Genomic DNA, 23,073 nt, shown 5'->3' with positions numbered 1-23,073 from the left:
TCCAGATGTTAACATATACAGCACAAACCACAAAACTAAACCCCAAATATTTTGACTGTCGTTTCCTTAAATGGCAGTAGTGTTGCCAGAGCTCCAGATAACTCCACAAATCCCTACCCCTTTTAAAGAAAGCATTTTGAATTGTGTTGATGGTTCACACAGAGGGAAAAAGACAAGCGTATGATGGTCCAAGCTTGTCCTGCTCTCTGAGTGCCCAGTGTCTCTCTATCCCATTGCTCTAACTGTAAAGGCACGGCCACAAGAGGATGGATGATTTCAGCATATGGGACTTATGCTTTCAATTATAATAGCTGAAAATTAAGTAAGTAGTTGCATGTCTTGAGGAGACCTAAGAAGAGGACCATAGAGTAGGAAGGTCTGTGAGTGTTGTATTTTTAAGAGCAAAACCAGCATAACTCTTGCTTTAATGCCTAAGACAGCCTCATTCCTCTTCTGTTACCTTCTTCTGAGAAAGAGGGGCATAGTTAAAGTTCACAGTATCACTGGCCTAAATGTAGTGCTCATACATGTGAATTCAAAGTGTAAAGAAACGTGCTCTAAGCCACAGGACAAAGGAGGATCTGCAGGCATATTCTAGAAGCTCAGGCTCAACAGATTCATGGTGGTGTGGCCCCTCTGCCTTCACATCTATCATTTCTGTGCAGAAGGCACTATTGGGAAGAGGAGGTTATTCATCACATGTAGCTCTTTTCCCATGACAATTGCTCCTCACTGAGGAAATAGGTATTTCTTAAAAGGTGGTAGAAATAATGATTTATAGATAACTGGGGAACAGCTTGACCCTTCAGCTCCCCATTCCACTCTGATCATTCTCTATTGGTAGGGGGAAGACTAGTTAAAGAGATCCAGAAACTGTTACACACTGGTCCCTGCATGGTGACATGCCACTCTTCACTTTGATCCAGTCCTGCAGAGTGAGCTGCCCTCCAGGTTGGTGGGAGAAAGAGCAGAGTTCACTCATTACATGCCATACAATGAAGGCAATTCAGAGAAAAGAACTTGGACCTCTTTCACGGTTTTATTTTCACCAATGACTCTGGGGTTTCTAGTCAAGAAAATGTGGGGTACAGCAGCACTAATGGAATCTGTGTTAGCCAGAATCCACCTCTGGTTGCTAAAATGCCTCTTCCTTTATTTATTTCCAATTGCTACTGATTCCTGAAGCAGGAAGCAATCCTTCTTAAGACGAAGCATGCCACTTAGCAGCTCTACAAAGAGCCCAAGTTTCCACAAGCAGGAAGACTGGAAGAACAGCTAAGTCAGTGTGCAGTAAATAGATGCAATTGCTGCAGGGGAGGACAGAAATTCCCTAATACAATGAGACTTTTAAGTGCTACAACAGGGATGTTAATATTTTATGAGCACCAATGAAGAAGCAGATGTGACATTCAAACCAGAAACCCAGTAAGAAGGATGTGTATCATTACAAACACTCACTAAGAGTCTTGCAGCAGGAGCAACAATGAAGAAGCCCAGTTTCATTTTCTCTCTGTCTGCTAATGAAGAATACTGTTCATAATCAAACTTTGCACACATTTCTTCTGAATTCAAATGCAAGAAAATAGCCAGAGGCAAAGGGCAGATCCTGGGTGGTGTGTAACTGATGACTTCGGGTAGCTCAGGATCTCACATGAGCTTGGCTATTGGAAACCATTCTGTATAACCAGCTTTCACTTGAATTCATTTGGGGTTTTTTCACCACATTATAGTTTGTGTATTGCATCTTATTTATGTCACTGTATTTGTTTTGCAACCTCTATTTACTTTAAAGCCCCTTTGTGCTTATGACACATTCTTTAATTGCATGAACATGCGCACTTCCTTTTTTCCTTACCTCCTTTGGTGCACAAGACAATCTGTAGTTCGGAGATAAATCAGGTTTTCCCAGCACATGAGAGGGAGAACAGAGAATATAGCATTATGTCATGTCTGAGATGCTGAGAGATCCAGGGAAATGGAATTCTCTGCCTGCTTCTCCCACAGATATTTTAGCCAAACTTCTCATGTGCAGCTATTCCTTGAGTGATGCTCAGGTTTGCCTGGGTCACTGGGACTCTGGGCCTGAATAGCCAGCAATGACAAGCACCAAGACCTATACATGAGATTGACCTCACATTTCTGTCAATGAACAGAACTGGTAAATGCAGGGCCAAGTATCGCAGTGAGTGCTCAACATGTGTGAAGATACCTCTTTTTCTATCAGTTTGTAACATAAGGTTAATATTCCCTGCTCCATTGGGGTTCCCAGGGTTCTGTAGGTGAGTTCCTACTTTGAGGAGTACATGTTCATGTGTCACAAGAATGAGAGAAAGAACCATGAAATACGTGGATGGTTTTGTCTCCAGGGCAGGGTTTGAAGGGTCACTAAGAAAACAAAGACAGGCAACAACCAGAACAAGGATAGCATAAAGCAGATGTAGAAATAGCAGCTCATTTAGTGAGCACAAGGCATCCTGGCCCCCAGGACAGAGAAGCCTGAGGGAAAAATAAAGACTCCATTGTAGTGTTTATTCAGGAGTGGAAGAATTCATATTGCACAGGCATCCCTTGCTCAGGCACCTCCTAACTTCCAAGCACTTGCTCTGCAGTACTGGCACCCTTTTCTCATCACGTTTTGTGAGGATGATCTCTCCACTGGATGCACACTGTGGGTTGTCAGTTAGCAGAACACAAGTAAGCACAAGTGGGATAACAAGCTGCTCTATCTCGTGTGCAATCCAAAAGACATCTGCTGCCTTTTTAACACATTCATATATAATGACCCTGGGGAGCCAGATCTGCAGTCAGGACAGACTGACGTTCTGTATCTGTTTTGCTAATTGCTGCTGCCTTGTGAATATGCTTTTGTCCCTCTCCCCAGACCCATCCATTAGAGGATGGAGAAAGTAAAGTCCTGCAGCAGTGTCTCAGAGCCCTGTTCATGGGCTGAGCTAAATCAGGGCTATTAGGAGAAGGAATAGGATGGTATACTGCAGGTGTAGTTTAGTCTGGATTTTATTGCTCTAAGCTATGTCATTTAGCAAAGCTGACTTTCACAGAAATTAAAACAGAGGTAGAGATAACCATAGAAGCTTTGAAATGCCAACTCTCTGCTCTAAATTGGCATCAAGTATATTTGGGTCATCCCTAATAGAGATCTTGTATTTTAAAAGCCCCGGGTTTGACAGGGATTCACAGGCTCCCTGGGAGATCTGCTGTAGTGCTTAAGACGCTTATAATTGAAAGGTGTTCCTAATAATTGATCTGTATATCTTTTATTGAAGATTAAACCAATGTCCTGTCTCTATCCCTGACAGGAGCACAGGAAAATCGGTCCTTATCCTCTTCTTAACGCTTCAAATGCATTTCAGGAGTGTTAAATTGTCCCTTTTCAAGCTTCCTTTTTTCCTAAGCTTTCCCATTTTCTTCAGCCTTTCCTCCCCAAGTAGTTTCTGAACCTTAGGAAATTTCTTTTGTATGTTCTCTTTTGCCTATGTCTTTCTTAGCATGTTCAGTCCATACAAAAACACAGCAACCCAAGCAGGCTCAACTAAGACCAGACAGAGACACTGACCACTTCCAATCTCAATTCACACTTCATACATGAAAAACTGATCCAGCTCTACTAGCCAGCATTTGAGAGACAGACAAGAGAAAGGCACTTGGATATATTCCTGTAGAGGGAGAAGTAAAACCCTGCTGTGCTCTGCTAATGACACCTTGCTGGAAGCAACATACTGGGGGAGTTAGGTGAAGGATAGAGATGAAAGACTGCATCCCAGCTCCAGCACCAGAAAGGTGGGAACTAAAGGATATATTGGAAGCCCAGTGCAAACTGCTGACAAAGCCAGGGCCTTCCAGACAAAATGAACCCAGAGGTGAAAACAGCCCCATGATGGAATGATCAACACAGTGTCTGGAGGAATAGCTGGATCAAAACACTGGATATACATCGGCGTTGCTGAGAAAGTGTATATATATAGGTTGGGGTTAATGAGAGAAGGAAAAAAGGATTCCCCTTGGGAATATAAGGACTGTGGTCTGTTACCATCTGCTTATAGCAATACACTTCTTCGTTCTTCATCCGTTCATTTAATGCTCATTCATTCATTTAATGTTTCATTCATTTAATGGCTGTATGGCAAATAAAGAGGTAGAAGCACCGTGCCAAGAAAGCAGTGCTTAACATGCTTCTGTGGATGAGCTATTTCAGTTTTTTACTATCCTTGGAGCTGAAGGGCCCTTGCTGCCCAGAGGGAATTGAGCTTTTCGCAGTGAGGCCATGACACATCTAGGCAGGAGGCAGATTACTTCTGGCAGAAGGTAGCAGTTCAACCAGCAAACTCGAATCAGTGCAGCGGGAGCTGACACCCTCTGTGTGGCTGCACTTCCATGCACAGCCTTTTGTCCTGATGTTTTCTAATACAGTTCTTTGTTGCTCCATGTTAATCCTCGTTATTTTGGGATGGGAGCTGACCACTCCTTAGGTGGCTCACTCCCAGGACTGCTGTAACAAGACAGTCAAAGAATACGTTACAGTTCACATCTAGCTGGTGATAGCAGCTTAGAAGCTGCTTCCTTTTCAGTGCTAGATCTACATTCTTGCTACATATATTTCCTTCTGTGTTCTGCTGTTGTTCTGACGCAGAGGTGGCCCCAGAGACCACAGTCAGGAGTAAAGCTTTGGTTGCCATCACAGGAAACTGGGCTCCAAACAGCAGTATACTCTCTGTGTCTCTCCCAGAAAGCTAGTTATACCTGGATCTATGCTTCTTAAGACATAGATCACTAAATCCATAGCCAAAACCAGAAAGAGCAAAGAGTATCAAAGATGAATGGAGATCACCTGGCACAGAAGGCAGATCCCTACACAGAAAGCTTCCAGACTGACAAATCAGCTCAAATGGGAAGCTACACAGTATATGATGATGGCATCACACACAGCATCAGGCAACACACTTGTACTCATTCACCTGCATAACCAACAATTTACTGCAGCAGGATTGAAAGCATTAGAGGCTACAGGCTGCTGGAGCAGTCTGTGATCCACTGGAGTGTGGATAGTGTCCTTGCTGGAGTGTGGCTTGCTTCTGTTGAAGGTCTGGAGCACAAGCTGCAGTCACTCTGCTGCTGGAGGTGTCCTTTGCCTCTGGCAATCTGTGAGATAATAGCTTTGGTTTTAGCAGTATTATTCTCCAAATGTTTTCAGAATACACAAAAAGCCCCAAATAAGGAGCCTCAAAGTTCCTTCCTGTCCATGATTCCACGGTTAGATTACAGAGCTCTGTATACAGATCGGTTATCACTGGCTTGGTTGACCCATTGGGAAAGAAGACATGAACAGCTTAAGTAATGTACTCAAAGCCACAGAGTGAGTCAGGGGAGAAGACTGGAGTAAAACACAAGTCCCCAGCAACCCCAGCCTGTGTGGAGGATGGCTGCTGCTGGGCACAGAGCATTTTCACAGCTTTGAGTAAGATGTGTTTTATTTATGTTGACACATGAAGATCAGAAGCGTTCCTGCAGCGAGTGGAAGGGAAAGCGGATGCGATGTTTGCATGCTGTCAATGTTACACCCTCAGAATTAGCACTAGCAAGCTCTGCTGAAGCAGTTTTTTCCTCTTCTCTCTGTGCTGTAACAGTAGCTTATTACTTTTGTCCACTATCTGCTGGCAACACTGAAGCCCTTGCAAAGGAGTGGGGCAGAGCTGTGCATGCACAATCTGCTTTAAGCCTTAGCTGCCTCTGTGGGCAATGCATGTCGACCACTGTCCACATGTAAATCTGTTGCATGCTCATTTTTGCTGCTGATATATTATATTCCATTTTCCCGTATGCTTTAACAGGGAAATGGCATAATCAGGATGAGAAATGGAAGAAAATAACATCCCTTTCTGTAACTGTGGTGTGCTTGTAATGAGAAGGCTTCAGACTTCTTCAGCTCAAGCAGCATGGTGATTTACTTCAGAATCTTCATTTACATCAGTGCCCACATATGTCACAAAGGCCTATGGTGGAAAAAAAGCCATGCAGAAGCCCACATGGAAAAGAACAGAAACTAACAACTCAGAATTGAAAAACCACCATGTTCTGATATGACAGCCATAGCAGAGTGAAAGCAAAGACAAAAAGTACGAATGGGTACAGCTCAAACACATAGAAAAAATATTTAATATACTTGAAATAAAACTGCTTTTGAATCATTTCACAAATTAAATAGGTGAGAATTGTGGGGGAAAGGAAAAAGAAAAAGGGTCAGATCATATTTTATTAATCAGGCTTCATTCAACATTCCTTACCTCTTTCATGTGATAACTTCAAAATCCAACTAAATGCAGATAGTGATTCTTAAGCAGTATATAAACCCACTCACTTTATTACAGATTCAAGGGACAAGAAGAGAGGATGATATTCCTTTTTCTCTCTGCTCTGAGAAAACAAGTCTGTGATTACCTTTCCAGTGCTAAGAGTTCAAGTCTGGTTCGTAGTTCTCATTAAGCAGGACAGGCTGCCATTTTTTCCTGTATTGACACCACTAGGAAGTAGAAAGACCCTTGTCTAAATGGATTAAAGGAACCTGATTTGTCCTTCATTACTGGCCTTAACTCCAGAAGCTAGCTATTGTTCAGCATTGCTGGTTGTTTTAATCTCCTTCTGAAAGGCTCCACTAACCATGTTCATTAAACTGCATTCGATGACTTACTGTTTAGTTCCTGCAAGTCATTCAATCAGTTAAAATCAGGAACACAATAGTTGTCATTTCACATTAGACTATAGGTTCCTGCAGTAAAGTCTAATTCTGGTGGTAATTAGCACCTGATGCTTATGGAGGAGGTTCAAATGCTGTTTCACAGCTCATGCATGAGCTGACTCCCACATCACTGAATGGGAATGGTTTGAGTTCTTTTTAAATCAACAACATATTTTGCATCATGCCTTCAATGTACCTACACAACTTCACCACGCATTTGGGACTGTAAAAGCTTTATAGGTTAATACAAACCCAAGTTTAAGAACAGCCAACAGTGGAATCCTGAAGGAAAACTCTATAAATGCAGAATCACCTTACAGAGAAGTACCTTTTTTTAAATCACAGAGCATGTGCCAACCAATTTCACAGTCTTTTTAAGTAGCTGGAGAACATCAAGAGACCCTAAACATATGAACTGATTCCTAGGGAAAATCCCTCTGAATACTGTCAAGAGAATTTTATATCCAGTAATCCAGTATCTGCTGATGGTCAACTGTTGTGTGGTGTTCACATGCAGCATGGAATGCGCTCCATGAAGCTGAAATGCAGTTTATGTCATCCACCCTCTCCCACATGACTCCAAAACCCTCCATGACTCCCAAAACTATCAATTACCAAAAGTGTGATATTCAGCCCAGCCTTTAACTCATAGGCTCTGCAGGTGTGCACATTGTTAATCCAGTTGCTACTGAAGAGGGAGGAAGGCATTTCAAATGATGCAAGCTGCTACAGCAGGTTAGGATTCCCATTTTCCTTCCCCTCTGGACAAACATCTCAATATCACATCAATAAACCTGTGACCAGCTCTCCCATTGCAAGGTCACTGGTCTTCTTTAAATAATGATCAGGAGACATTTCTGACCCGCACAGTAATGAACATTTACATTGCACAGGAGTTTCTCCTAAATCAGTCTGCATCTATGAGGAACATATCAGAGCAAACTGGGCCTTGATTTCCTGCCTGTGACATAGATACTTCTTTTAAAATGCAGTTAGGGCAGAAGGCTGTGACACTGAGGGTGAGATGACCTAAAGCCACAACTGCACTTAACCAACCAGAGGATGCTTCTCCAATAGATATAAAGTGCCTTTGTTCACTAGCACAAGCTTCTTGTTATTAAAAAGTGCCAAAGCTTCATATGCCAACACCCAAGGTCAGTGTATCCAACAACACCCAGTGTGTGTTCTCTTGAGCACAGTTAGTATTCAGACACCAGAAAACAATCACTCACCATCTTGATGGTTACCTGAATCAGCTGGAGACTTGCTCCGGCGCATGGGGGCTGGACTCTTTGCTGAGCTCTTCTGAGGGGTGGGAGATGACTTACTGCCCGTGGCATTCGCAGGGCTCCCCTTCATCACCCGGCACTCTAAGGGAACAGACAGCAACTGTGGTTATGTCCCTGCCTATGGACACCATGAAAGATCCATGGGTGCTTTGTTCTCCAAAGAGCTGTGGAAAGCATTAATGACAAGGGAAAATCTGCTCTCTCCATATTTTCTCCAGAAGAGAAAGGAGACATTCTAGGGGGAGGGCAAGAAGCAAATCAGCTTTGCTCTTCTAAGAGGAGAAGCTGAGACAGTGTATGTCAAGGTCAGGCTAGGTCCCTAGCAGCGGCCATCTCCATACCTGTTTCCCACCAAAGATTTTCTGCCCTTCCCCTTGCCTTGGTTCTCACAATGAGAGCACAATGAAAATGGTCAACACTGACTGAGGGAAGAATCAGGCCAACAAAACAGTTAATTTGCTCTAACCCTTCCATGGAGACCAAGTAGTAGGAGTGCTGAGTGCACTTGATGCAGGTGCAGAAAGCCAGCAAACAGCTCATGGCATGGCACAAAGGTCTCTGAGTGGCAGATGGGACATGTGCCCCAGGAGGCGTTCACCCAGCCTCAATCAATCTCTCCTCTGGTTTCAACAAGCTGCAACTTTTTAGATGCAGAAAGCAAAGACAACAAAATGGCTTTGCAGAACGCATCCTCTGTCGTGGCCACTCATCCCTTTCAGAGGGCTTTGCATAAACAAGCCTATAGCAGATTTATGTGCTTGAAGACATGAGCAGATGAGAACCCCAACTTGTGTTTTCTTAAAAAAATAAATACTCCAGGAAGAGTGGAAAATGTAAACATGATCTATAGTGTCCTGCAGAAGGGAACCGAAATGCTAACAAACCTCTGTGTGTCCCAGGACTTCAGGCATGCCAAACCTCCAAACCCAGGGTTTATTTACACTGAGAGCTAACAGCAAAAGCACTTTTCACCCTTGGAGTTATTAACTTAACCCAGTTAAGAAGGAGGCAATAAAAAGGGGATTTCCTTTCTGTCAAACACCAACTGGTCTCACCTCATCTCCTACAGCAGATTGTCCTCACCAAGATGTGAAAACCAGGTCTTTTTTACAGACATGAATTAGATGTTCCATATATAGGCTGGTTTGTATGGAAAGGTTCAGCTCAGCATGCATGGGCTGGACCGAGGATCCCTTGACTGGGTTCCCTAACAGGAATCCACACATAGCAGATAAATGGTCAACCAACAAGTTGTCTGACCTAAATGTATGGATTATTTACGTATATATCACTATATCTATGCAAATGTAATTGGCTTAAATTTTCCCCATTCTCAGGCAGTCAAGGATCAGTCTCTTCTTCTTGCAGATGGTTTGTGAGAGAGTTTGCTGGTGGGTCATGCAGTACAAGAATATGAAGGGAGGATGCCCTGTGCTCCAGGCATACTGCATGGGGATAAACAAACCTACAGTGCATTGATCCTCTCTCCTGCTCAGTGGATTTTGGAAACTGTAAATCAGGGGTAGAAGAAGGTGTGCACCTCCCGTATGAAGACAGGCTGAGAAAGTTGGGGCTGTTCAGCCTGGAGAAGAGAAGGCTGCATGGAGACCTCATAGCAGCCTTCCAGTATCTGAAGGGGGCTATAGGGATGCTGGGGATGGACTCTTCATTAGGGACTGTAGTGAGAGGACAAGGGATAATGGGTTAAAACTGAAACAGGGGAAGTTCAGATTGGATATAAGGAAGAAATTCTTTCCTGTTAGGGTGGTGAGGCACTGGAATGGGTTGCCCAGGGAGGTTGTGAATGTTCCATCCGTGGCAGTGTTCAAGGCCAGGTTGGAGGAGGCCTTGGGTGATATGGTTTAGAGCGAGGTGTCCCTGCCCATGGCAGGGGGGTTGGAACTTGATGATCTTAAGGTCCTTTCAACCCTAACTATTCTATGATTCCATGTTTGGGGGTTTTTATCAGAGGTACTTGACTTCTCACAGATGATGCTACAGGAAGGCTTGGAGGGCTCCAGTGTTGATATAGCCCCGATATTTTATACATGAAGAATAGTAAGAACTTGGGTGGGACGTGTGGAAGGTAGACTAAAGAATGATACTAACAAATAGAGTGTTGAAGAGCCACTGTGAAATAGTCACTAGGGAGAGCGTGCAGATAACTGCTCCTGCTGTGGACCAGCCAAGCCACAATATGGGCAAAAATCAGCCACTGCAGAAGGGATATTTTAAAGAGACATATATCTATTATATGTATATAGCTGTTTACATATAGCTGTTTAATAAAACCAGCACAACATTTTGATGGTAGAGCAGGATTCATTTGCCCAGCCACAGGCACCAGATGCTATGTGAGATACACCGGAGTACAGCCTCCCTGGAGCAGAATGGGTCTCCTGGTGTGATATCTGTCAATCATGTATCATGTGGCTATCTCAGAAACGAAGGGGGCCTCAAAGGGTGTCAGACATCCATGTTCAGTCACAGGAATTACTCCCTAAAAAAATAAACCTGAAAAGCAGAAATTCTTTGTGCTACATCTTTTTGAGAGCTTTCAGATTTATTTTCTTCCCAGGGGATTAATTCCTTGAAAAGAAACTCTGCTTTGCATCTTCCAGCACAGAAAGGCTGACACTGAGGAATTCCTCTAGCTCAGCCGCTGGCAACTGTCAGTACACCAAAGGCAATCACTGAGCATTAGCACATCTTGAGACAAGGTTCTAAAGGTGGAAACCTGACTGTGCTGAAGTTAGTGTAAACAGGCCTCTAAACATCACAGGAGGCATGACATTTACATGGGCTGATGCTGAAACCAGCAGGCACGAATGAGACAGAGCAATGTCATCTCAGCTACAGGGATTAGAGGGCGGAAGCTGTGGTGGGCAGCCAGGAGGAAAGAGATGACATAATCCTCTCTTATGCTATTTCTCATTTTGCTTCCTGATCTCCTGCCAGAGTGAACATAATAAGCAGCAATCCAAGTGCATGTCATCCTAACAGGCAAGAAAAAGCACCCCATGACAGAGGAGATTTTAGTAAGTGGCATTCATCTGCAAGACCTCAGGACTCTTACAGCATCTGACTTGTAACAAGGAAGGATGATGGGTGTAACAGCAGGGAAACACTGCTGGCTAATAACACCTCATCTGCTTCTTGAGAGGTGTGGGGCACCCCTACTCCCCTCAAAATACCACCATGAGGTGCAGTTACTTGGTGCCATCCCAACAGCAAGCTTTGCTTATTTTTGCTAAAGAAATAAGCCAAGAAATAAGCTGGAATAATCAGTAGTAACCAGGAGTGTAGGCAGAGAGCTGGGCTTCCCATCAAGTTGTTCTGCTAGGACTGCATCCAAACTGTTTTACAGGGTGGAATTCCCCATGGTGCTGACTCAACCGCTGAGTGTTAAAATGATGAAGCTCAGGTTACAGATCACTTCCCCAGACTGAGATGGGGCTTTGTTCTCTGCCTGCAAAGTTTCAGATGAAGCTTGGAAACTTTCTTTGAATCACCCCAAACCATCACACGGGTTCATCTGGAGTACACAGGTCAGAAGTACCATCATCTAATAAAATCAGGAGTCATAAAAATACAGTGGCTGAAGATTAGAGGCTGCTTGACTTCCTGGCACACAGCAAAAGCCCTCTTTGGTCTTCAATGGTGAGCCAGTTTGTAGCATGTAAGAATGCACGGGGCTTGTGTTCCTTAGAAAGGGTACCTAGAACTTTGGGAAATGAGCCTGAATGTTTGGAGGTCACATTTTCTTACAGTTTAAATGGTCAGAGTTACACTAATTTACTCTTGCTGCATTAGCAGACAGCCTGAGCTGTTGGCATGTATGGTTACGAGGTGGGGTAGGGGCAACACCTTCAAGCAAGCTCTGTATATTCTGTGAAATCAAAGATTTCATGGCTTATTTAATTATAGAGATTCACATTACTACAGAAACATGCTTGCAGTTGTAACAGGGACAAATAATGGTGCTGTCCTAGTCTTTCCCCCAGAAAAGGGAATTATTGTCCTGCTTTCTGGATCAGCAGAAGCAAGCAGTGCAGTGATTTTTCTTTTAACTGTGCTTGTTCCCGTATTTTATTATTCACGTGTGTATGTAGGGACAAGAGTCCTTCTTCAGTTCTCAAGAAAAATTTATCTATCTGACTGCAACTAGATAGACACTACCAGATTTGGCAGTAAATGTCAAATGGTGCAGGAGTCCATCTATTCTGACTTGGGCTACAAGTTTCTGACAAGTCTACACTGTTTTCCCTATTAGGTGCTGACTGTACAGTATCACAAAAGGATGTTAAATTCCGCATAGTTCAAGGTGTTCAAGGCCAGGCTGGACAGAGCCTTGGGTGCCATGGTTTAGTGTGAAGTGTCCCTGCCCATGGCAGGGGGGGTGGAACTGGATGATCTTAAGGCCCTTTCCAACCCAAACTATTCTATGATTCTATATACTAGGTCTTAAAAAAACAGAATGGAAGCATGCAGCATTATTATGTGATACAAACAACTGAATGGAAGTAAAGCCACAGATTGGAGGGCAGTGTGTGTTTGATGTTACCGCTTTCATCCAAAGAGAAGTCATCCTGTGCATAGCGGAATTTTTCTGGACCACAGGCGATGAACACATCATCATCCCCAAAGAAATCATGCAGACAGGTCACCTACAGAGAGAGCAAAGTCGTTCATGTTAGTTTTAATTGGCAACTTTCTGATGTGGCTTAGTTTTAATTTAAACAGGAGGGAGCTGCCTCTCTGCTGTTCCCCTGTCCCATGCTGATTCAGTCCTACTTCCTGTAAGCCTGGTGCACACAAAACTTCTCTGGGCAAGCCAAGCATAAAAGTGTAATTAAAAGTAAGAAATTCCCAGATACCTTGCAAATTCTATGAGGGATTGAAGGATGGTATTTCCAGTCCATTCGGGACCTGATGGAAAACATCAGTCACCCTAATGGACGACACAGGCATTCCTGAGCTACTTGGGACACCACTGCCCATAGAATCATAGAATCCCAGACTGGTTTGTGTTGGAAGGGACTTTAAAGCTCCTCCAACTCCAACCCCTGCCACAGGCAGGGACACCTTCCACTGGAGCAGCTTGCTCCAAGCCCCTGTGTCCAACCTGGCCTTGAGCACTGCCAGGGATGGGGCAGCCACAGCTTCTCTGGGCACCCTGTGCCATGTTGATGAGTATCTTAGTACCAACAAAGCCTAAAACCTCAAAGAACCACTAAAAAGGCAAAGAGCTGCAGGTCCCAGCACAGGGGCAGGAACATGACTGTTCCTGAGCAGGCCTTGTGATGATAGGTTTAAAAGGCCAAAGGTTTATCTGACCATTGAGGGAGAGGCCCAAAGTACCACTGGATGCCCTTCCCACCCAAGCAGCATGTAAATCCACAGATATATTCCAGAGGTTGTGTCTCCTTCTCCCTGCTTTTGCCACCCAGACATGAGGTGGTAAAGCACCACTCCTCACTGCAGGGCTGCCCATCCCACAGAAGGCCAGGGAGGGGAGATGTGCACAAGACTGGCACTGACATTTATAATGGAGGTGTGAGGCTGACAGCTGATGCCCAGTGTTTTGGCATGTCTGGATACTGTGGTCTTAACAGAGGATAGCTGCATTGCTATTGGAGGTAACTGGGGGGAAACTTAGAGCTGAATTTCCATATCTACTGATCTCTTTGAGCTGGACTGTGAAAAATTCATTTCAAGCTCTAATGAATCAACTATAAAGCAGGCTTTGGATATCTTAATAAAGCTCAGTATTTCACACTGGTTAATATAATGTATAATTAAAGCACTGCCTGAGAGTGCCAGCTCTGGATAGGGTGCCAAACATTAGCAAAACGCTTGCTTTTCACATCAGCATGACTTTCAAAACGGAGCAAGCTGAAATCTGCTATAGCTTTGATCAAAGGTAGAATTATCTTTGCAAACTCCAGTGAATTCCAGTTTCTGTTGGCCTAAAATTAGGTAGAAAATCATTAATATGCTACCTATAGAATTCTCCCATGGTAAATATGACATTTCAAACCAGCACTTGGTATTACAGTCCTCCCCCTGAGGATGCTGGCACCAATTCACTTGCAAATGATTGGGCTTGGCAAGATACATTGGTTCCCATCTGAATGCTAAGTATTATACTTATGCCGTGGCACAAACTGAAGTGTTGCTTAGCTCACCCTTCACTACAGAAACAGTTAAACGTGCAAAGCTAGGTCACCACATAAGGGTTCAAACATTTCCCAGCCTTTTAGATGAAATCAGACAGAACCTACAGGTGCCTTTATTCTCTGCAGGTTGTAAGTCAAAGTGTGTATTTTGTCCTTAAACTCTCCACAAGCACCACAAGCAAAATAAAGTCCAGGCCACCATGAAAGCCTTCGGATCGATGGAAAATACCAGCATAGACAAGGCTAGAAACCTGATTACATGTCAAGCAGAGATACTTGGAATTCACTCTGCATACTTGTCCCTTCAGATAGTAGGTTATTATGTGTATTATATAATTACGAAGAGATGTTTGGATGAGCACTGGTAAAGAGATGAGATTATCTCCTTGTTGAGCTCCTGATATTCAGGAAAGAGTAAGTGCTGCATTTGCTTTATTTGTTCCCTTTTGTTTCCTGCTGTAACTTCCACTATTAAGACCTCACCACAACACAGCAGAAAAGACAGCCAGAACGCAGCCCCACTGTCATTAAATAGTGGAAAACATTACAAAATCCAGACAATAACAAGGGGCACATGTTATGCAGTTTTAGCTGTGCTGCTCATGTCTACCATGTGTGTGGTATTTTCTATTTACCTTTGGTTTATTAAACTTCAGTCCTGGATCATTACTGCATGTCCCTGAAACAGGCCCCGTACGTATTGCTGTCTACATGAACTTGCTGGAGTAAACTTCCTTTGTGAAAACATGGGACTTAAGTGCTGGACCTTACAGCACCAGAGCCAGCTTGCCTAAGCAGTGCACAAAGAAAAGCCCCAGGAGAAAGCCCTGGAAATGCTCATTCCTGAAGGATGTGAAACTAAAGAGGGTGCTAGCTGGGAAGCAGGATTATGGGCTGCTCTGCTGGGATAGGGAGTCTTGCATGATAGGGTTTAGTGTGAGGTGTCCCTGCCCATGACAGGGGGGTTGGAACTGGATAATCTTAAGGTCCTTTCCAACCCAAACTATTCTACGATTCTATGATACCTGGTTTGAGACTTTATCAGCCTGTATGGAACATTTCAGGGACGTTCTTGACAAGGAAAGCCAAACCTCTACCCTGCATTAATTGTTGAGGGGGTTTTAGTGACTCCTGAGTAACCCTGTAAGTCTTCTTAGGTTCATTCCTCAAAATTCTTTTTTTCTCATGTTTTCTCAATTAAAAACAATTAATTAAAACTGGCACAAGTCTTCCCCCCCCCCCCCAAGTAGTCGGGACTGTTCTGAAAGTCTGTGTTCTGCTTTCGCTTCATCTACTGTTCTAATTCTATCCAGTAATGAGTCTGGAACAGCATGAATATCCTGCAAGAAAGTTTACATCAACAGAAATTCACCCCAGCTGATAGCCTGAAGATCTGTGCTTTTAAATGCTGCATTTTGCTTTTAGCTGGACACTTATGGAAGCACAAAACAAAAGCTGATAGTAGCCAGCTAGTGCAAGGACCTGCCTGCAAATGGTGATTTTCTTGATGACTGTTATCATGCCCCCTTAGCAATGACACTGGAAACCATCAAATTAGTCAGATTTTGTCTTTTTCCATTGTTCAGCCCACAAGCTTTTTTATTTCTAACAGAAATGAAACTCATGTATATAATTACAGCAGACAAGGATAAATAGCATTGATTTCCAATCATGTATGCATGTATGTGCATGCCATTGTTTAAAGAAGGATAATATTTGATTTGAAATTTGGGATTAAAAAGACAACATGGATTTTAAAAGGATCATACTGCATTAAATGTTTCCTCTCCCTTTCCTGTAGCTTAAGCAATTCCAATGCAGGAAGTTAATTCTTCACACTCCGGTCGGTGAGGAACAAATGTGTTTCTCACAAAGCAATCCTTTCTAACAGATTTGATGGTAACATTTTCCTTTATGTCAAGGTTTGATTTTTTTCCAAACTTTATGATATATTATGAAGGAAATAGAAGTTGGTGGAGATTAACAGAGATTTTATGGAGCGCAAAACCGTTTGCAATTCCTTAGGTTTTCATTAAGTGTGGTTTCTTGTCTTGTTAAATGAAATCCTTCTCTGCTTATATCAGAGAAACCTTCCTAGAGAGGAAAATATCCCCCCAAGAGGGGATTTCTGCAGTGACAGTCCATTAGCGTCTGCTGCAGCAATTTTAATTGCAGAAAGGAAAGATGGGGCCTTCTGAGAGATGCTTCCTGTTCACTTTCATACAGCAGTTGTAGAACTAAGTGGTTTTCAGGGTTTTGACAAAATGGAGCTTGCCTCAAGCATCTCTCCGGATGTGAGCTCACAGTCTGCTGAAGTATCTGTTCTGCCTCAGGTATTGGGAGTTCAGCTGGAAAAGGAGCAGTAAACATGCAGGATATATACCTGCCCAGCTGTGAATAACCGGCTATTTCTACCATCCTCCAGGAGGCAGCAGCAGCATTTACAAAGTGTAATTCATTAATATGTAAAATAACTAGAAGGAATCAGGAATCAAAAGCCTTGAAGACTTAAATCTTAGTTAGAATCACCTATCCGTGCAGAGCCTCCTGCACATTAAATGAGTGTTATGATTAACCAGCTCCTTTTGTTCCCTTTCCATCTGCAGACTGATGGAGCTTGCTGTGTCTGCATGGCTGACAGCTTGCCCTCACTGTCACTCTCCGCAAGTGTGAACACTGTCACAGCAGTAACATAGGCTCCAGCCACATTTTGGTTGTTTCACTGCTGGATCAAGCTCTGTAGCTCCTGTGGCTGCCACTTTAGCAGGGGGCTCCAGAAGCCTGGCTTGGCCATCACTGTTTGCCAAGAAGATGGCAGAGCATGTCCCTGAAGAGGAATACATCACCAGGAGGGTTAACTGAACTCCCTTTTCACCTTTCAGAAAGGTGTCTTTATCAGAGGTTCCTGTTTTTAGCTGATGGAGCCAGGTGAGGCTGAATGATAAATGATCAGATGCTATAGCTAGTGATTATTCAGAACAGTGATTTATGTACACAGTCCTGCTTCCAGACTTTCCAGTATGTCATGGAATGAGGAAAGACCTCTGGCTAAACAGCCAGCAGAGGTCTGGCAAAGCAGATTTGGAATAATACCACCATGGGTTCAACCCAGGCGCTGAACATCTTCCATCTTAAGGATGTCACCTTTAACCAACTGCCTGACTCTGTTCAAGTCTTTGGATCAGTGAGGGCCAGTGCAGGGCTTCTCCCTCTGCTTCTCTCTCCCATAGTCATAATGATTTTGCTAAGTATTCTCTCTGTAATATCCCTTCTCTTGAAGAATTTAGCAGAACAGAAAGCTATAGTAGTACATAGGTAGCTTCCAACTGCTCCCTAAGTTTCTGCAGATCTAATGGTTATGCTCAAAGTAAAGAGATGTCCATTTGCTTCCTTTAAATCATCACACTTCTTCAGCTTGTAGGCTTCCAGAGTTTAGAACAGGGGGGAAATTGCCTTCAGAGACAACTTCTTTAAGCCGAAAAGACTGCGGAGACAGTTTGCATGCCAAACACACATAAAGCCCGTCCAGAGCACAACTGAATTAAGACACACTCATCTTCTAAGTTGCTTTGATAAATGCTGTAGAATTGAAGACATCCAACCATCTGTTAGCTAAAGACAATTAACGTATTTTAGATGCTTGCTCATGCCCTTTCTCTTCCAGCACTAGAGGCTAGATAGAGCTAAGGAAGTCAGACTAGCAGCTAGACAGACACTGAGAGTTAACTGAGCTGAGAACGGAGCTAAAATCTGTTTAAATTCTGCTTTAACGCAAACCAGAAATCTGATGGACTTATTTATATTCCAGCACTTGTACCCCAAGTCCAACTGGCAGCGGTATGTTTATTTCAGCTATTCTGAGAAGCCGAAGTCCTAAATCACAAAGGCAACTGTGCTTTACAATCCATCAGTTGGGTGTTTGCAACCAGTAAAGCACGGTACAGAAACCAAACACAGCCCTGTCCACAGGAAGATTCAACAAGGCCATGCACCAGGGTGAGTATCAGGAATAAATGAACATACAGAGCAGACTTTAAATGAACTGCTTTCTGACAAGCTCTTCACCACATGTCCAGAAAGAAAAAGATTTCAGAAGACTTAAGGGATAGGATGGAAAATAAAGATGTTGATATTGGAATGCACAGCACTTTATACATTTTTTCTTAACAGTCTGATACTGCAAGCCCAAAGCAGACACTGAATTGATTTACATTTTATTAGATTCTGTTTTCCTGCATTTAAGAAGAAGAGATGTTTGGATTCAATTATTTCTTTAAAGTATGCACACACCCACTCAATATATTCCACATTTGCATTCCCAGAAAGAGAATTATTTATCCACTTTTGGGAAAAGATACTGCTTAAAATGGATCAGCAATAGAAGGATGAGCAGAAAAAGCACAGATGTTGACATTCAGAAACGGATCAGGAGCACTCCTGCATGCCCAGCCCATGTCATAGAAGTACATGCAATTACACTTGGGGACCCCTTCTCTGAGTTGCCCAGCAGTGAGGGGAGGGGACTGAGTCTTCCATCTCTGCTCCTCTCTGCCACCAAACATCCACATGGAAACCTGGGAAGACCATGGTTGTGCTGTCCGCTCATTACTGTGTTTGCAGTGAGCCCTTGTGAAGAGTAGGAAAAAACATGTCTATTAGCTAGGTTTCAGGGCCCATAATTAGATCTCTCAATAGAAACCTGAGATTTCCATTCTTAAAAACATTATTCAAGGATCTCAACCTTTTGTTGTACTCATGAGTGCCGCAGCTTACATTTATGCTACATAGTTTGATTGAAACAATCAATTCCACTCTTCGGTACAGATTTCTCACCTTCAGAAAAGAAAATTCTGGGCAACTCATAAGGATCAAGTGTTTTCTTTGATGCAAGAGGGAATTTTCACACCTTTTTATTGCTGAAAAATGCAGATCCTCTCAATTAGGCCATAGAACTACGGAAGGTTGATTCTAAGTGCTTTATGTCCACTTGGACTGTTTTGTTACAATGTGACTAAACCAGAGTAGGGGCACCAGCTTCTGACCAATATGCATTATTTCTGTAATAAGCATTTCTGTTGCTTATTTAAATGGAATAAGAAATATTCATGCACGTATGTGCACAGCAGCTCGTAAGAGTTCATGCATGAAGAAACTCTGCTGTCAAAAGGGCTGCAGCACAAGGAGCCTGTTTATTTAAGTATTGGAAATGGCTATGTTTGAAATAGAATAGAATAAAAAGCAAGGGAGGGGGGGAAGGTCAATAGCCAAGGAACCCAGAAGGAATGTTAAAGCTGCATTTAATATATCTGGTGAATTAGTAGTGCTTCCAAACTGTGTGAAATCCAATTAGCCTCTGGAAGAAAGGTTAGTGTGTTATCCCCATTCCCTATACATATGGAGGGGACTGTGAAACAGATACTCAGGCTGTTAATTCTTTTTTCTTAGAAGAAAGGCTGTTCTTGCATTCATGAGGGTATTAGGCTGAGGAAAAACATGCTGTGCAGTTTGGAAACATAAGAAGCACAGCCATCAGTACCAGTATATAAAACATTACCCTTTCTCCAGTCAGAAAACTGTAAAACCAGAAATTCTAGGTGACAGATTAAGACTATGAAAGCGTTCCAGCACAAGTTGCCCTAAAACAGGTAGCACTGAAGAATCAGAAAACTGTCAAACCGTTCTTCCTAATCATCCCCCCTCATCACTCTTGAGAGAAAACAGTAGTTCTGAATTCCAAAAGAGCATCAGAAACTTTGGAAGTAGTGTCACCACACAGCCAAGGTCAAGCAATACTGCTGGAAACAGGAGGCTTGAAAGTAGGAACACAGGGAGTCTATCAGCCTACTCAAGGTCAGGCTGAAGGGCCAGTGGGCTGGAATTTCCAGTTAATGGGATTTCCAGCAACAAGCTCCTAAGACCTATAGCTGTTGCTGATCCTGCTGTGCATATCTTTGTGAAAGAGAAAGGCTCTTGTTCAGCTTTGTGTGTTTTTCAACTGCACAATGGTGCTGATGGTGATGGAGAGGCACTGGTAAATAGAGCTTCACGCCGGTTAAAACACGAACAAACAGAACACCCCACACCCGGACTGGATGGTTTGCTGTGTGCTTGCAAATAACCTCCTCCATTTTCAGGGTGCCCAGAAAGAGTACTACCATTGCTGACCAGCAGAAGGGTGAAACGTTACACCAAACATCTACTGCTTGTAAGCAAGCTCTGAGGGCTGAAGGAGACCAACAGCCATATCCTGACTTCATTTCAATACCAACTTTCCCTCGAGGAGTTCTCCCTTCTGTACCCCACACCACAGCATCTACCTGGTGTGTGAGAAGGTCAGAACCAGCACCCCCACAGCCACCCCTCTGCCTGCTGACATTTGTTTGGGGAAGATGGTGGGGAAGGGAGGAGGTAAGTGTAGGTGTGAGAACTGTGCCCATCCCCACAGGCAGCGTGTGATGTCTGCTTAAAAGACTAAGGAAACATCTCTGCTTTCCTTACCTGCTAGAAGAGTGCCCTGGGAGAGTCTTTCCCTCCTCAGTGTCTTGTAAGTGTTCCTGGCTTCTGCTTCTTCTTTACTCTTATCAGTCAGCATTATGTAAAAATACTCCCTCCAGTTAATTATTTCATGGTTAGATGAATCAAGAACTTACTTCTCAGCCCAATCATTTCAAAGGACAGTACACTGGCCACCTACCAAAGAGAAATCCCTTGGTACTTTGACCTACCTGGGTACAGTTACAGATTTCAGCCCAGTGCAGCACTGGTCAAAGATGAACCCTCACTGGGGGACAAAACTGATTTATTCATGCATTTCCATTTGCCAGGGATAAGTCCATGGTATTCCAACCCACCCAGTCTGCCTTCCATGCAGTTGTGGAAGCAGAGGGCAGCAACATGCTTTTGGGAAGAATTAAGTCCTGGCAAAATGACACTCGTATGAAAGAGCAGGATTTGTTCCTACAGCCTCTTTGTGGTGCGGTGTAGAGAGACATAAGAGAGGAAAAACTGTCTTTGACAATCACTCAGAGTGACCAAGGAAATTATATTAAATACGAACAGATCTGTTTTCCATTTACCAAGTGGATGTGTTTTACTCACTGAGGCAGCCTCCCTTTAAAAGATGCAGTTATTCAACATTGTCCTGGGTGCTGCTGACATCAGCAACTCCCTTCAAAATAATAAGTCTTAGGGAGAAGTCAGAGTCAGACTTGCCATTATTATTAGTGCATTAGGAGAGCTCAAGGGCACTTCACTTGAAGTCAGGCATCACCACTGACTCTGAAGGCAGTGTGTTTCGGGCTGTGTCTCCCCTGCACAGCAGCATACTAACACACTTCACTACAGATAGCCTTGTCTTCCTTGGTGTCTGTAGAAGGCAGCATATGTTAATGAGGATTACAGCAATGTACTATTACAGTTTTTCCTGGGGAGGATGCACTCAGTTGTAATTAATACCTTTTTCTGACCAGACAAGACTATTGTACCAATGCAGCTTATGCACATATTTGTGTCTCAGCCTGAACTTGCTTTATGCAGGGTCTAGGTCTCCAACTACACAGCCTTTCAAACACCTCTGCTATTTATGTCATATCTAAAGATACTTATAATAATCAATCCTTGGATGTGTCACTAAGCTCATATTTTGTACAGGTCCCCTTGGTTTTGTTCAACATCTGCAAAATCCATAGCACTTTCTCATCAAAGGAGGTGTCAAAAAGATAGCATTTATACTTCATGCTATCAACTGTAATGGAAAACAGACACCAGTATGAAGTATTCAGCCTTCAAAGTCATCCTTCCTAATACACACCTCCAAACCTGAGGATGAACAAACCATCCTGTCCTCCAATGTAACTTCATTTGCAGCCTATGGATCCAAGTCAGCCTAATTCTTGAAGATGCGAAGATGCAACTGGTTCTGTTCCTAATTAACACTGGCCTTGCATGTCACCCCACTCATAGCATCAAAGCTGTTGCTCAATTGCTAAACTATTCTCTAAAGGCATTTTGACTACTTAAATTTTGCAAGGCTCTTTATTACACTGCTAATTGTGGAGATTAATGGGAATTAAAAATGGTGTCCTTTAAAAATTAAACTGTAACAGATGCTATATCCAATCGAAAGGAATGTTCCAATCGCCATCAAGCTGTTCTTTTGGGGAGTTAACATTTCTGCCTTAATTACAAGTCTTTGTTTGGGGAGATATCCTGAATTTACAGCCAATGTAAATGCCCTCCTTATCAGAACCATTTTGTTTTCACCCTAATTTCTGTTAATCTTTGAATAAAGCTATTAACTTTTTTCTCATTGCCAGGTCTTTTGAATGCAGCTGACAACTAACGAGGTAATGGAAAATTCAGCATTATGTCCTGAGCTAAACCATACTAGAGTAGAAATTACCAATGTTAAGCAGGCTGGGACATAAAAATACCTTGTCCAGAGCATGCAGCGAGGCTGCTGAAACGAATGTTCCAACGCCTCTCACATGAAAATGCCTTTTTCCCACTCCCTTTTTTTCTTTCTTTTCATTTGAAATCCATCCCATCCCTTCCATGTCCACAGGATCAATGACACGTTCAAGCTCAGTATGCAGTAATGTTAATGGAATAATTGATGCAGGAGTACTGAAATAGAGTATGTGTAAAATGGCAGGCTGTATAATTGTCTGGAGTGAGTTCAAGCATTTCTGCAGTGAAAAACAGTCCTGTTTTATAATCCCATCACGTCTGCTTGCTGCTGAGTAGCAAGCAAATTTCGTTTGGAGATGATCCCAAGATGCAGTTGATTTACAGGGGGGGATTCCGAACGGCAGAAGGTTAAAGCCTTCTTGTCCCAACTAAATAGCACCTGGGA

The 23,073-nt window shown here is 43.1% G+C and overlaps 1 protein-coding gene across 4 annotated transcripts in view; it reads right to left on the bottom strand.

Moving 5' to 3' along the window:
- DCX (doublecortin) overlaps positions 1-23,073 on the bottom strand; it is a 113,000-nt gene that overhangs the window by 4,448 nt on the left and 85,479 nt on the right. For 2 of the 4 annotated variants that reach the window (XM_061361866.1, XM_061361868.1), the window contains 2 exons: positions 12,605-12,707; positions 7,984-8,121 (listed from right to left, as the gene is read on the bottom strand). In XM_061361866.1, the coding sequence (XP_061217850.1) occupies positions 7,984-8,121; positions 12,605-12,707 (241 nt within the window). The remainder of the gene's footprint in view (positions 1-7,983; positions 8,122-12,604; positions 12,708-23,073) is intronic. The other 2 variants (XM_061361869.1, XM_061361870.1) reach the window with 1 other exon arrangement.

The sequence above is a fragment of the Neopsephotus bourkii genome, unplaced genomic scaffold, assembly GCF_033783945.1.
Source record: "Neopsephotus bourkii isolate Nb327-2 ecotype Australia unplaced genomic scaffold, CSIRO-AGI_Nbou_v1 NB_1067, whole genome shotgun sequence".
Lineage (NCBI taxonomy): Eukaryota > Metazoa > Chordata > Aves > Psittaciformes > Psittacidae > Neopsephotus > Neopsephotus bourkii.
The sequence above is the reverse complement of the archived record's forward strand: the minus strand, read 5'-3'. Positions and strand labels throughout refer to the sequence as shown.